Source organism: Rousettus aegyptiacus, unplaced genomic scaffold, assembly GCF_014176215.1.
Source record: "Rousettus aegyptiacus isolate mRouAeg1 unplaced genomic scaffold, mRouAeg1.p scaffold_m13_p_4, whole genome shotgun sequence".
Classification (NCBI taxonomy): domain Eukaryota; kingdom Metazoa; phylum Chordata; class Mammalia; order Chiroptera; family Pteropodidae; genus Rousettus; species Rousettus aegyptiacus.
In genome coordinates, this window is record NW_023416307.1 from 110980467 (window position 1) to 110997228 (window position 16762).

The 16762-nt window shown below is 36.2% G+C and overlaps 1 protein-coding gene across 7 annotated transcripts in view; it reads left to right on the forward strand.

The window, feature by feature from the left end:
• The window catches only part of CFAP20DC (CFAP20 domain containing), a 214337-nt gene that overhangs the window by 170913 nt on the left and 26662 nt on the right, over positions 1-16762 (forward strand). For all 7 annotated transcript variants that reach the window (XM_036218854.1, XM_016131665.2, XM_036218849.1 and 4 more), the window contains one exon: positions 217-278. In XM_036218854.1, coding sequence (XP_036074747.1) covers positions 217-278 — 62 coding nt within the window. The remainder of the gene's footprint in view (positions 1-216; positions 279-16762) is intronic.

The window sequence follows — 16762 nt, forward strand, 5'->3', positions numbered from 1 at the left end:
CCAGTGACTGGCCATTAAAATAACCTGTGTTTTCTCATAGATATCACTTCATTATTTGCTGCATCTCCAAAACAGCCTTCAACTCTTCTATAACATAAACCAGCCCTTCTTCAGATTGTTTCTCAGGAAAAAATTACAGTAATGAGAATGCATGTGAAAGTACATGTGAAGAGCATTCTTCTAATTAATACCTCACAAATGTTTTGTCTTTTACAGCCTGTCAACCAGGGTCGTCACTATCAGAAAGAAATGAATCCACCTTCTCCTTCTAACCCCCGGTAAGAATCACTAATAATTGAAATTATCTTTTTAAAGATTAGTTAGAAGATTGTGCATTTTTCTTGGTTTCATAAAATTGTTTTCCAAAACTTCCAAAGAGCTTGCCAGATTTTCTTTTTTAGAAGTCTTAGTTCTGTCTACACTTATTATTCAGATTATGGTGTAGTGGTTAACAGTCTACCTAGGTTTAAATAGCACCTCAGCCTTTTACTAGCTGTGGACTTTGAGCAAGTCATTTAACTTAAAGTAATTCAGGCATAATAACTTTTTTATAGTATTTTGGGGAGGATCAGATGAACTAATAAATGAAAAAATTTAACACAGTTCCTGGCACATAGCAAGCTCTCCTTAAGTATTAATTCATTATTATTCTATTTGTATAGATATTTCATTTTGATAGCTATTCGATGCTTAGTACATTTTAGGCACAAATCTTTTTTATATATTCTGGTTCCTTTAAATTTTTCGATATCGTCTGTACAAGTTTAAATGAGCATTCTCTTTTTCACAGTTTCAAAAGTTCAAAATTTCAAAATTATTTTTTTATTTCAAAAATGGCATTGACATGAGTCATTTGTCAATACAGAAATACCTCATTATCTTAGGCTCATTAGGGACAAGGAAATCTGAATTTCACTTTCAAAATATATGTAGTATCATATGGCTATCTAATACATAGCTAAATAAACTGGTTTATCAATATAAATCAATATTACTTTATTACTATTTATTATATACTAGGCACTTATTACAAATTAGTCTGTCTTGAGCTTCATGCACAGGATCTTAGTTATTGTAATGTATCTCCTTATCCAGATGTATCCCATTATCAAGCTCTCTTACCTGCACTGTGGCTTGTCCCATGGAGTGGACCAAAATACCAACAAACAGCATTATAGCTCTAGCTCCAGAGTGTGCTGTCTATTACACAGTGTCTGAATTAAGACTCATTGGGAGGACATATTAAAAACAACTTATCCAGTAGGAGGAGGAGAAGGAGAGAGACGAGAGAAGTGGAGAAGAGGGGAGGGAGAGGAAGAGGGAGAAGGAGAAGGACAACAGGGATTTGTTAAATAAGATTATTTATTCCAGGGCTATACACTGGAACCCAAGAGCAGCCAGGCCTCAGAAGGGACCTGAAACAAGGAACTAGAAATAATTCTCATTCCAGTTCCACTTGCTCCCTCCTGTCTGCTCCATTCTTTTCTTTGAGCACCAGCTTTCTCTGCTTCCCAGTCACATATGGCTGTCTGACAGCTCTTGAGTTTACATATTACAGTTCAAAATACATGTTGAGGCTGGCAGGCTATGTCTGAATCCCAGTTTCTACTTTCCAGAAAAGAAAATGTGATTGGCCTAGCTTGGGCCAAGTATCCACTTCATCTAGTCAACAATGAACAGCAAATCAAAGCCATGTAAAACTAACATGGCTGCCAGAGGTTACCTCCACTGTTTACAGTACTTTTAATGGGGCCCAGAATATTCATGACATAGGTAGAATTAATGTTCTTTATTAGTAATCTTTTCTAGGTATTTCTGGTCTTTACACTTGATCTGGACATTCATGTTATGTAGTAGAGAGAATTGTCACTACCACAAGTAAATACAATAATAGCTTCAAAATTGAGATCGTAATTTCAGTATATATAAAAAAGTATTTCAACATTCTTAAAATCAGTTTTCTCTTGATATGTGAATATGTCTCTTTTAATCACGAAGCTCATCTAGATTTGACTAGCAAACTCTTTTTGTCCATATATGAGTAAACTTTCATGATAACTGGAAATCCAGCTTTGGTCCAAATTATAACAAAGTCAGAATTTTTAGTATGAACAAACAAAAGTAATAGTAAGACATGTTAAAAATTAGAACCTTTTGTTTTATTAAAAGGAGAAAGGGAACCTAATTCTCATCCTAATTTTGCTACTAACCCAGTAAATGATCTCAGGCAAGCCTCTCAACCTGTCCAGACCTCATCTAAAAATATGAACAGCCTCATGTATAAAGGAAAGGATTTGAATAACTTGTTCTCTGTAGTCATCCCATCTTTAGATTCTACAACTTTAATGAGACTCATTATATACTTTATATATGAAAAACAGTTCCACTATTGAAGAGAACACTGCCTTATATAGAAAACAACTTCTTAATATTAGATAATTAATTTACATTTAGATGTGGTAGTGTGTGACTTTAAAAATCTCTTTTAAAATTTGATTCTCAAAGAGAATATAAGAAAATTTACCAAAAACAGCATGTTTTATTTAAACAATTAAATGTTCATTCATTTAGGAAAAAGCAATTTACATTTCACATAATAAAATGAAGAGCCAAATTTGAAAGAAAAAATAAAATGCCATTAACCTCTTTTGTCAGCAGGTTATCCAACAGTTTTCTAAAACATTATTATATAAGTGTTCAGGAAACCTGCCGATTACATGGCGTGGTTCTTGGATTGTAAATTCAGTAGCTTGGAGAATTGGCAGAAAGGCATTATAGGGCCATAAATAAAGAAGAAGATAAAATTATGAGGTCACTATAGATCATCATATAAAAATGAGATCAATTGAATCCTGTAATGCACATAATTTAACTTAAAATTTAAAGCTATGATTCTTGAAATTTTTATTTATTATATTTCTTACAAATAGTATCCCATGTTTTAGACTAAAATTAAAAAACTTAAAATTAAATTTTAAAGTTAAAAGATACTGATAATGAATATGAAAAATATATAATAAATGAAAAGTCTCTAAGTCTACTCTCTTGGATAAACAAGCATCTAACCTAAATCCTGGATGGAAAGTTCGGCATACAAAGGCTCTGAATAATAAATGAGAAGCAGGTGGGTTCTTGATTTTCTGAATAAAGTGTGGTTGTGGTTAGAGTAACGCGCATGATAGTGATGGGGACATGAGCACATGCAGGTCCATTGAGAGGAAAGCATGATGGTGCCCTTTGAGAGGTGAAATGGTCACATTAACTTCATGAAATATCTGCAATATTCAGAGACCTAAGAACCTGAGATTATTTTTTAATTTTTTTTTTATTTTTTAATTACAGTTGGCATACAATATCGTATTATTTTCAGGTCTATAAAATAGTGATTGGACATTTATTCAACTTATGAGGTGATCATCTTGATAAATCCAGTACTCATCTGACCATACACAGTTATTACAATACTACTGACTATATTCCCCATACTGTACTCCATATCCCCATGACTATTTTGTAACTACTAGTTTGTACCTCTTAATCCCCTCTCCTCTTCACCAAATCTCCCAAACTCCCCACCAATCCAGCAACCACCAAAATGCTATCTATGAGCTTGTTTCTGTATTGTTTGTTCATTTATACTGTTCTCTAGATTCCACATATAAATAAATTATATGACATCTTTCTTTCCCCATCTGACTTACTCCACTCAGCACAATACACTATATGTCTATCCATGTCATTGCAGATGGCAAGATTTCATTCTTTTTTATGGCTGAGTAATATTTCATTGTACTTATGTACTATCTCTTCTTTATCCATTCATCCACTGATGAACACCCAGGTTGCCTTCATGTCTTGGCTATTGTAAATAATGCTGCAATGAATGTATGGATTCACATTTGAGTTCCTTCAAATAGATACTCAGAGGTGAAATTCCTGGATCCTTCTTTTTCTCTTGTTATAGCCTTTATTTTAAAGTCTATTTTGTAAGTATTGCTACCCATGGCTTTTTTTTTTAATTTCTATTTTCATGAAATACCTTTTATTATCCCTTCACTTTTCAGTCTGTGTGTCTTTCAATGTGAAGCGAGTCTCTTGTAGGCAGCATGTGTAAGGGTTTTGTTTTCTTTCCTAATCAGCCACCCTATGTCTTTTGATTGGAGCATTTAATCCATTTGCATTGAAAGTAATTATTGATAGAGATGTAGTTACTGCCATTTTATAATTCATATTTTTTATCTTTTTCTTCTTCTTAAAGAAGTCCCTTTAACATTTCTTACAAGACTGGCTAAGAACCTAAGACTTTCTTAATTGTATAACTCATACCCACATACATACATATTTAGAGAGTTAACTTTCATTTAGCTTCATTAGTGTAACAGAACAATCGAAATCACCAAAGTCTTTCATTTATAGTTTATTCTGGAAAGATTTTTATTTCTGCAACATAATTACCTTCTTAGTTTTCTGTGTTTATGATTAAAGTTAAAGATAGCATGCAATCCACAAAGCAGGCAGATTTGAGTTTTGAAGAGTTGATTTTAGGATGAAAATAGCTAAAACACTGCATATATTCATATATTGTTTTTCTCAGAGTAAAAGAATTCACTTATACTCATAGGGCAATGCTTGATGTTGGATAGAGGTGAGATACAACGGTAATCATTTTCTGAGACATATACAGTCTAGGAATTGAAATACACATGGTTTATCTCATCATATTACCTTACATGTCTAGATTTGCAACAAAGCCATTTCCTCTTGCATTGCTAGGCGTGAGTGTGATATTTCCCATTATTTTTTCTTAACATACTGACTGATATTTAGGTAATGTCTCAGGTGCTGGGATCCTTGCCTCCAGTGTCCATATACATTGTCTCTTGGGGCACCCACAGCCTCTGTGACAAGGTGCAGAAACGGCTAACATAATCTAATACCATTTAGAGGAGTGTTAGGTAGGAGGAAACGATTTCACAGTTCATTCATGTTGAGAAGTGCTTCCTAGCATGTAAACTTACATGCTGCCAAACAGAGCAAAATGGATGCTGTTTTCAGCCTTAAACCATTTATTTTAAAATGCCATCTATTGGTTTATGGAGTTTAGAGCTGTCCCTTAGGCACACCTATGTATATGTTTACGTAGATTCTTCAAAATAGCTCAAGAGATTTTTGCTCAGGAATCGGTTTTATAAAATAAGCTGTGATTATGTTCTAGTTGTCTGTTCCTATGGATGGAATAGATAACCAGTTTTCATTTCAAATGATGATTATTGCTTACTATTTTTGCAACTCATTGAAAAATTAGGGGGAAGAAGGAAGGCAGTCTAAGGCCGTGCAAGGTTCTAAATGTTTATGGAAATAATATAGAAAATAATTCTAGAATGCTCAATAATGAATGGCATGGTTTTCTAAAGTGTTCACTTTATGATTTATCACTTATCTCTATTTTTTTTAAATGTCAGTGCAGATTGTGTTAGGGCTTGAATCCTTTGCAGCTTTGCCACATGTTTTTGTGATATAAACGTACTTATAACTATAACTATCTGATAAAGCCCTGCAGATTCTGACAGAAGATTAATAACCACTGACCTCAGTTCACGCTGGCTCAGCTGGCCTGACTGAAGCAAGCTGGCCTGTCATCGTAACCTACAAGCACTACTCTGGACTGATCACAGTGCTTCATTTTTCTTTCCTCTTCAATTGTCGGGGCTCAGCCTAATGAGTATCTCCTCTATAGCTTAAGTTTTTGCTCCACCAACACAAAAGAGAGAAAATGTATAAAAAATGAAATTAAATACAGAAATCGCATGTCATATTTCTCTTCAAATGATTATTTGGATCATTTTAAAATAAGTAAGTTGGATTTTTAACAAATATTCTTTCTTCAAAGTACAACAGAGAATTTCCTCATTAACTGTATCATTCACACACACACACACACACACACACACACACACACACGCGCGCGTAATATATAGAGACAGAGACAGAGACAGAACAAACTAACCTGAGCCTCTGGTGTGGCTTCCTCTTAAACTCAAGTGACCCCATGACCCTTCCTGCTCTTAGAGAGGTCTGCAATCCACTAGTCCAACCTTTACAACAGACTTTAAAAGCACCTGGTCCAAAGAGACTCAGCTGGGCCCCTTTCCTCCTCAGTCTATATACAGCAAAAGCCAGGCTCAGAATGGCTTCCCTAGTGTCTCTAGCCTTGTCCCAGAGAAAACCTCAGCTAAAGGCACCCTTAGTGGCAAACTGAACCCCTCAAGAAATATCCTGCTTCTCACCTCTGACCACCCTGAACCTGGGACCATGCTCTGTACAACTTAGGGGGCACCATTGCCATTGGGTTCCAAAGGACCCAATATGTCACCAACACAGTTGGGCAAGTGGTGGTCTTCAGCCTCATCAGTTCACTTTTCTCCTCTGCTCTTGGCACTTGGCCTGCCCAGCCCACTTTCAGTCCTGATTCTGATCATTTATTCTACCAGAGCCAGATTGCTCCAGGCATCCTGTCCCAGACCCTAACTAGCCATCACCCCAAAGGAGTAGGTGCCACCCTTGCCCACCTGACCAGTATTTTCATTTTTTTTCCTCTCTCTCTCCTTGTTCATTCTGGCCCTATCTGGGCAGCAGGGGACCCCAGTCCGGTTTCTCAGTTGAGAAATCTGCCTGCTTACTGACTAGGTCTCTCTTGGGCCACTGGGACTTAGCACTTCAGCCTGAGCCTGCTGCTTTTCCAGTTGTACTGCATAAAAGAATCTTAAGCCATTAGGGCCAGGAAAATACTCCTCAACATTTTAGTCATTGTCATGTTTTCCAAAATTACAAACTCATGAAACCCGTTTCCATGAGAGTTTCAGGACAACAGATTTCATCTTCTTCCCCTACCTCCCAAAGCTTCTCTGTCTGAAATGATAGATCCCTGAAGAATCCTAGCATTTTTAAGTAGCAGAATGCTCAGCTCTTGCAATTACCCAGATCCGCTCCCTCCCACCCCCAGTCACTGTTATACATCCAGATGAAAAACTCAGATTACCTTTGGTTCAGGGTCCTGGGTAAAGAAGATAATTACCAAAGCAATTATTTACCATTCTAACATTTTTACGGTTTCAGCTTTTAATTAAGATTCAGCTTCCCCGTCTAGAGTAATGGGCACCTTTAAAAAGTCAAAGTATTAATTCCAGTTTATAACATTTGCCTCTATTCTATCTGACAGAGGAGAATGCAGGTTGAGGTCTAGGATAATGACATGAAGTTAAGAAATGGAAGCCCATAATTATGATTAAATGGCCACAGCCAGTCACTTCCATAGACTCACCGCCTCATCCTCCATTTTGTAACCTAATGCAAAATAACTTCCCTTGTTTAAACAAGAACCACTACAGCAGCGGTCCCCAACCTTTTGGCACCAAGGATCAGTGCTTCTATGAGAATCTAATGCCTGATGTTCTGAGGTAGAGCCGAGGCAGTGATGCTAGCGCTGGGGAACGACTGCAAATACAGATGAAGCTTCACTCACTTACCACCCTTACCCCGCTCCTGGTCGCCTCCTGCTGTACAGCTCAGCTCCTGACAGGCCAAGAACCTGTACCAGTCCATGGCCTGGGGATTGGGGACCCCTGCACTATAGCACAAAATGATTGAAAGTATGTTGTAGTTCGTACCTTCGGCAACATTCAGTGAGTATTTTCGAAGCACCATGTGCAGAGCACTGTGGAAAGATGACTTTAAAGTGCCTTTAGCAAGCTTTTGGCCTTCCATCACGGGCCAGTCTTCACTACATGTCATCAAGCATGTCATCAAAATATTCACAAGTGTGTGAATGTTTTAGGAAAGGTGTCAAGAGACCTGGGAGCATGTACCATGCCTGGCACAGAGAAATTGCAGCCTGTGCCCCATCACACACACTGCTTTTGTTGGCAGTCAGTTTTACTTCCCTGTAATTCTTTTGTTTCTCTTGTTAATGAAAAACATTACATTTTGACATTGATTAAAGTTAAAACACATAATTTTTCACTCAAGCAATATATTATGTTTACTGGAGTTTACAGCTTCATATTCTGCTGTTCATTACCGCATAAAAACCCACTCGGTATATTAAATACTGTACAAGTCAGACGTCCAGCCTGTTTAAAATGACTTGAAGGAGAAAAGGCAAACAACTTTTAACTGATTTGATTGAATTAACACTAACATTATTGTTCTATTGACTCTTTCTTGTCCATTGATTTTTTTAAAAGCCTTTAGCTCACTTGCCATTGATTAAGACAAATCAGATGCAATTTGGTGCTCAGGGCAAGATAATGCTGTTGCGTATTGGGTGTACGCTTGGAAAAATATATCTGTGTGTGCTGAAATGAGACAGAGGCAGCTTCTCATATTTCGCTGTAAACAAATTTGCTTTTGGCCTTTGAGGTTAACAATAGTGACCTTTGTTTTATGATGTGAACACTTGGATCAGTAACAAGTGAAGCCAAATGGTGATTTGTAGATGATGTGCTTCATCTCTTATTTAAGATGAAAGAAAGCTGGCTAGAATTTTACACATTCTTGTGTTTTCAGTTCTTTATTCTCTTTATTTGTAGAATTTATAAACTAATAAGCAACAAAACCCAAGGCAAGAAAGGAGGGGAGAGTAACATATCTTCTGTTGAATTAACAGCAAACAATTTTTAAACAACAGAAGCATTTGTATTATCAAAATAGCAAAGAACAAGAAATCTGAGATCTGGCCTGGCCTGAGATCAGTCAACATCATGATAAAAATGAAGGTCTCAATTTAAATAAAATCATAGCATGGCTTTCAATTAAGCAGTGGTGTCTATGCTAATGAAGCTCTGTCTTTTGAGGGGGAAAATTCATCCATAAGCTACTGGATGAATGTTCTCTCTCTCTCCTTCCTTCCTTCCTTCCTTCCTTCCTTCCTTCCTTCCTTCCTTCCTTCTTTCTTTCTTTCTTTCTTTCTTTCTTCCTTTCTTTTTTCATCTCTCTTTCTCTCTCTCTCTCTCTACCCTCCCCCCCCCCCGCTCTCCCTTTCCTTCTTTATTAACAATACCTCTTTCTTTTCACCTAGAAGTTGGAAGTGAAAGGTGGAAATCTATTCACTGCCCAGTAGCACCGGAAGAAAATTCTGTTGTGGTCAATGTTTCGACTTGGCAAAGGGTACAATTACTTTGTATTTCACCATTTGCCCTCTTCTAACCTTTTAAACAACACTTTTACTGAAACCTGAAATTGCCTTCATTTTGGAAATACTGTAAATTCACATTAAGAGTCCAGAAAAGTTTGATTTTCTCTTGCTAGAATAATGGAAGAAATGAGAAACAAACAAGAACAACCACCCATGTGACATTCTCTAAATTTACTTGTGATTTTCTAAATTTCAGTGCTAACAAAAAAGAAAGATGCAGCAAGGCGTACAGTAAATGAAGATATTATGTATTAGAGAAGGAATGAATCTGTCATTTTGACAAATTGTGAGGCAAAGAGCAGATTAACAGATTACTCATAGTCAGAAGGCAGCTTCGTGTGAAAAATGTACAGGAAATGATAAGTGTGGGTTTGTGCTGATTTAATGATATTTTTAAACTACAATAACACTCTGGTAGTATAATATAATACAGCACTTTGCATGCATTTTTAAATCATCAACATATTTCCAGTTTGACCTTAAAAACATTTTGGACCATTCTCTATTAAAATATGTAGCTTTCAAATTAGACAAAAAGGTACCATCTAAAATATCACAACAGTGACTTTATAGGAAATATCATTGTCTTTTAAAATAAATTTTTTCCTAAGCTAGCATTTGGAATACAAATTTTAATTATGTTTTAAGGATACTAACACTACATTTACTTTTTCTTTGGGCCTTTAAATAACTTACAAGAAATTATAAGGTGAATTACCTGCTTTATGATCAGAAAGCAAAACTTTTAAAGAGGTTTACATTTATATGTAAATAAAACTGGGATTTGAATAGTACACTTTTAGTTAATTTTTACAATGACGAACTGGCATTGCCAAGAATTTTCAGAATGAAATTTCTATAATGCATTTAAATGTTTTTTTCCTATATCTTAATACTCAAAACCTGACATATGGCTTGAGTTGTTTCATCTTTTCTTCTCTTAGCTCACCAATAATGGCTTTACATAATTAGGTACAATGAAACTTGTCAGGGAATAAAATATTACATTTTCTGTCTAAACACTTGTATGTAACCCAAGTGCAAATAAGTGTACTAATATGGCATGCCCAAAGCTTGGATCCCAGACATGATTATCATTCAAATTGTGTTTTACATATACAATATAGACTTTTACCAGAATTCAGCATGTTTTGTACATTTTCCCTCTTTAATGTATGAATATTCTCAACTTGGAGTAAGTAAACAAGCTAATGTAAAGAAGTAGTCTATTCTTCTTGATAGAAATTCTGAAGTGTATGCAACAAAAGTTGTTTGCATGTTTTCTGGATTCCTTGCATATGTATTGTCTGCCGTAGTTACTAACATGATTCGCCAAATAGTCCAAGGTCTCCCAACTCAAAACACATTGTTGGATTGCTAAGTCTACTTGGTTCGGGTGGAGCCAGTTGACCCAACTAGTTCTAGCTGATGAATCATGAGCACAATGGCCTATGTTGTTGCTTGGCTGTATCATTTAATTGCAGGTGTAGAACTCTCCACCAAGTTCTCTTTTCTTCTGACACCACCCAGAAACAATCAAGATGGTGGTTATTTTGACATGCTGGTAGCTGAATGTCTATGAGAAACAGAGTTCTTCTGCTCATCTGATATATACTTTTAACATGAGCAAGAAATAAACCTTTGTTGTTTTTAAGACACTGAAATTTGGGGGTTGTTTGTTACCAAGTGTAAACTAGCCATATTCTGACTTACATGTGACATTGACTGTATTTTGTCATTGTAAATAAGGCCTTTTATAATGCTTTCATATTTGAAGGTTTAGAAACTGGTTAAAATTGTCAAGCTCAGAATGCCATTCATTGGCATATAGTAGAATAAGTGGTTTTAGGAAGTGATGTAATGCACTGGTTAAAAGCACTGTCTCTAGAATCAAAATGCCACATCATATCCTTGTGAAATTACTTCTCTAAGCCTCAATTAAGTTATCTAAGTGCTGAGTGAAATAAGTCAGACAGAGAAAGATAAATGCCATTTACTTACATGTGGAATCTAAAGAACAAAATAAACAAACGAAACAGAAACAAACTTATAGATACAGAGAACATTTTGATGGTTGCCAGATTGCAGGGAATGGGAGTGAAAAGGGAAAGGGATTAAGTACAAGTAGTAGTTACAAAATAGTCATGAGGATGTAAAGTATAGCATAAAGAATACGCTCAATAATATTGTAATAATTGTGTGGTGTCAGATAGGTACTAGATTTATCAGGGTAATCACTTTTATATAAATTCCTAATCACTATTTTGTACACCTGAAACCAATATGATATTGTATGCCAACTATAACTGAAAAAAACTTTTTTAATTATAAAAAAAGTTATCTAAAAAATATGATTTATATTTAATTACCTACTTTATGGTGTTATTGTAAAGATTTAAAAAATATATGTGTACAGTTTTGCACAGAGCCTGACATATATGTATTTTTATTAAATAGGAGAAAGTAGTAGTGCTGGTAAGATATTAATAGGAATAATAGAAATAAAATTTTCACTCCCTAAAAAAATCACACTTTGAAAGAATCATTGTATCCTAGAAAATTTGAAGAGATTATAGAGATGATTTAACTCAGCATCTCTTCAAAAGTCTCCTCTACACATCTTGGCCAGGGAGGCAGGTTCAGTGTAGCATGAGACAATCCATTTCCATTATTGAGCCTACCTTATACTGAGTTGGCATAGGACTCCCCATAACTTTTCCCCATTGTTCTCTTTCTAGAACAATAATTTGAATCATCACTGTTGCACATAATATCCTTTAAAATTTTCGAATATTGTTTTTTGGTTGTTTCATTTTCTCCTTCAGTCTCTCTCTTCTTCAGCTTCAAGTCCATTTTGCCTTTCCTGGTCCTAGCATAGTCCTACTTGCCTTCTTTAGGACACTTTTGAGTATTAAATTGGGGTTGTCTAAATTGAACAAAATAACCTAAAAATTTAGACTACACTTCGACCATTGACCAGGTCACTGTGTGTATATTAGTGTAATTTGAATTACATTTGATTTTTTTTTTTTAGTACCCATATTCTACTAATAGCTTCTCTTTGGCTTTTGGTAACCTAAAATTATCACTGTCTTTCTCCAGGACCATTGCCTCCTAGGTGGTCTTCCCACATCCACATGTGCTTATTCACTACAGCCCATACCCATTCCACAGCAGCCAGAATAACCTTTTGTAAATACAGATCTGACTGTGATACCCCCATATTAAAACGCTTCAATGGCTTCCCATTGCTCATAGAATAAAGAATAAAATCTTTCAATGGCCAGCATGGGTTGAGTGGTTTGGCACATGCCTACAGAGCTAGCCTTGTTTTGTACCATTTTTTCTCTGGAGCTTTGTGCTTTCACCACACTGGCCTCCCTTCCCTCTTCCTAAAACATTTTTCCACCTTGCCTGGTTAATATTTCTTCATTTATTAGATTTCCTTTCAACATTACTTCTCCAAGGAACCCAAGAATTCCTATTCGGAGCAGTATTTAACTTGATAGCACTTACACATTCTTGTCTAATTATCTGATATTAGTCTCACCCTCAACACTGTAAGCTCTAAGAGGGCAGGAAATCTATTTTTGCTCACCATTGCTTTTTGTGCCATGACCTAAAATAAAACTGTATCTTGAGAAATACTGATACAATAAATACTGGTGTTGGAACCAATTTTCTTGACTATAGAGATTGTTCTGAATCTCGGGTCTATCATCCAACCTATACTCCCTCTCAGCCCAGTGTCTCATAAATTTGAAAGGCACACTCAGTGTCCCTGCAGGACATTTATTATAACTTTAGTAGATCATAGCTGAATAGAAAGCCCTTTGGGCCTCCATTAAAGATTGTCTACCATGATAATATTGATCAACAGCCAATTTGAAGTGATGTGATCGTAGGTGAGGGGGAAAGTCTTTTTTCTTTATCTTCCTAGGTTCTGCATCTGGGCCCTGAAAATTAAACAGACAAAAGGCAGATTAACAAGAGAAAAGCATACAAATTCTATTTTATGTGTGCAGCATAAATATACGTACAAGAAACTCAGTGATGAGTAACTCAAAGCAGTGGTTAGAACTTGGAGCTTATATAACATCTAAACACAGAATAATAAATTTGTAGAGAAGAGACGAGACTTAGGGGTGTCAAACTGTGGTAGGATAAATATATGTAGGAAACTAATGGAAAATAAAGGCTGTTTTAGTAAGGTTTGTTTTGTAGATTCTTCTCGATGCTATCTCTGGGCTGGTATTAGTCTGTAGTGATTGAGCTGTACTCTGTACCAAAAATGACACGTTTCTCCTGAGAAACATTATGTCCTGCTTCTAGATAGAAAGGGGGATGTCAGAGCTTTTCCTGAATCTACTGTTTCCGAAGTGTCTTCAGCTAAAAATAATTATATGTCAAAGCATTATTTTAAGATGGCATGTTTAGAACCCTCACATGATATATCTAAATTATTTTAATTTGCAGTCTAATTCTGTCACACTTTGATGCATGATAATTCAATCATAGCTTTTGATTTCTGGGATGTTATGATTCACACTCATGTGCAGCTATGCCTCATCTTTTGTATATTACAGACATTGCTAGTGGATCACAATCGTCTTGCCCTTTGAGTCCCACTGTAAACTTAAAATCCTTCTCAATAAGGTACTGCAGACCAATTGGAAGTAGCATGTGATTTATAATCTAATTGAACTAGCATTTTCATTATTTAGTCAGCTAGGTAATCAGATGGACTCTATTCTTAGCCCTTTGTGATACTCCCTAACCCTGGAATTATCACCTTGCTAATGTCTCCTACTCTAAAAGTCATCCGCCTCTTCTGTAAAACCTTCCTTAACTAAAGTGAGATTAATACTGCTTCTCCTCTACAACCCTGACTCAGTTCTCCATATCAACTGTAATTAAAATCCTACAATATTAAATGACAGGTATAATATATTTTTAACTTAATTAATATAAGTTCTTCCTCTGGCAATAGCAAACTTAGTTGTTTCACACTGAACGTCCCTCTGAGAACAACCAGAGAAGCCAGACAAAATATGAGAATCATCTGATTAAAGCCATTGGAGAGCTTCCCAGACAGTGAGAATTTACAGAGCCTCGCTCCAGAAGGGAAGGGAAGCCAGGAGAGGCAGCCTTCACATTATGCCACTTTTCTCAGGAATAATTCCACTTCAGAAAGCAGCAGCTGAGAGGCTGAGGAGCTGAGCATAGCCTTCAACAGCTTTATGTGCTTGGGGGACAAAAATTGGAGTTCACGACCTATAAGGAGTTGGGGCCATAGTAAGCCCCAGAGTCCTACACCTGGAGTAAAAGCATTAACCAGGAATAGACCAGGTCTCTGGAGGATTCAAAACACATTTATTCTGAATCATCATAATTGCCAATGGTCCTCTGACCCTGCCCTAATTGCTTGCCAGAGCAAAGGAATCATATCTAGAGGAAGAAAACATTATCTAGAGCTACTGTCCACTTGAAATAGAATGTGAGCCACCTATGTAATTTAAAATTTTCTAGTAACCATATTTAAAAATTTTTAAACAGGTAAAATTAATTTTAATAATATGTTTTATTTAACCCAGTATATCCAAAACATTATCACTCCAATGTGTAATTTATGGGAGGAAAACATTTTCTCTTCCAGCTTAGGTTCGAGGGATGGGTGTGTGCCGGGGGGTGCTGTAAATTAACAGACAACGAATTAATAGGAAAAAGAGTTTACTACACATGCACGTGGAAACATTCTATAAGGAGTGGCCCTCTGAACAGCTAGGGGAGTGTGAGGATAGGAAAAGGATGAAAGGTTCTGATAAGGCTTGTTGACACAATTTCTTAAAATGTCCAGTTGATAAAGGTCAGTTGCCTCTCCGACTGGAGACTTTCCCAGAGTGAGGCGTTTGTAGCAGCTGACTCTTGAAAGTTCTGCCTTAAACAGATGAGGGAACTGCAGATAAGATTTCTCTCTGCATCTGCTATTTGTCTAAATGTCTTCAATTTAAAGTAATCTTTATGCCATTCTCATTGTTTGTTGGCCTCTTTGTAATCAGTATAAAATATTATATTAATGAGATACTTTACATTCTTTTTTCATATTAAGTCCTTGATATCCAGTGTATGTTTTATATATGTTCATAGCCCATCTTGATTTAGACTAGCTCCATTTCAAGTCCTCAGTACCTGCTCGTGGCTAGTGACGACTACTATGTTGAACTATCCAGTTCTAGAAGGCACCTTCTAAGAAGAGCTTCATGGCCTTGGGGTAGGAAAAGTTTTCTTAAAAAGGTCTCAAGTTTCATAAAGGATAATGGTGATAAATTGGACTATATTAAAATTAGGAATTTATTAAAGGACACTACTTACGAAGGTAAAAAGGCATGCCACAGTGTGGAAGAAGAAGCACACTATGGTTCTACTACACCCCATCACAGCAGCTGAAAGGTAAAATTTCAATAAGTTTGTTGAGGATATGGAGGAAATAGAACCCTCACACACTGCCTGTGGGAGTATAAGTTAACACAACTACTTTAGAAAAATGTAGTAGCATCTACATAAGCCGAATGTACTATATCCTTTAACCAATAGTTACCCTCCTATATACATGGCCAGTAGAGTGCATACATATGTGCACCCAAAAACATATCAGTTATGGGGACTCACTGAGACCCCCAGGGTTGATGTAAAGGTGCTCTTACAGAGAAAATGTTTGAACTACAAAAGGTGCAGAAAAAAGGCTTATCCAAACTTCCCTGATCTGACTAAAGCAGGGCCTCCCAAAAATACAGCTGCCTTTTGGCCACCAAGAAGACAGCATGCCCATTCCCATCAGCGTTGAACAATCAATACAACTTTCCATACTTTCCCCTCTTAAGACCTAAACCCACTCCTTTTGTTAAGTTCTTATATAAACTTTTATCTCTGGCTATTCAGTGAGTTACTTATTACTGAGCAACTCCTACAACGTGCACATGTAATAAACTTTTCTCTTCACCTGTTAGTGTGGTTATTGTCAGTTAATTTGCAGGCCCCCAACCACTGGACCCAAGTGGAAAAGGAAAAAGTTTTTCTCCTCAGCATAAACACATCCATGGCAGCCTGAATTGGAAACAACCCAGTTACCTTTAATAGTAGAAGGCATGGCATAAGTAAATTGTGATGTATTCACACAATGGAATTCTATTTATAATAAAAAACATGGATGGATTTTACAAATGTAATATTGAGGGAAATAAGCTAGACAACTGAGGAATATGTATTATTCCATTTATACAAAGTTCAGAAGCAGACCAGCTAATTGTTAGTGTCAGAAGTCGCCATCTAGAATTGTACACCTGAAACATATATAATGTTATTAACCAACATTACCCCCAATAAAGTTAATTTTGTTTAAAAAATAAAGTCACCATCTGAGCTACTTTTGGGGAGCAGGAAGTATAATGATTAGGAGGGGAAGTAAGGGAAGCTTCTATTTTTGCCCCAGGCAGAGTGGTTATGGTTACTTTAGGATCATTCGTTGAACTATACATTTATTATATGTGCAGTTTTCTACATGTATGTTAT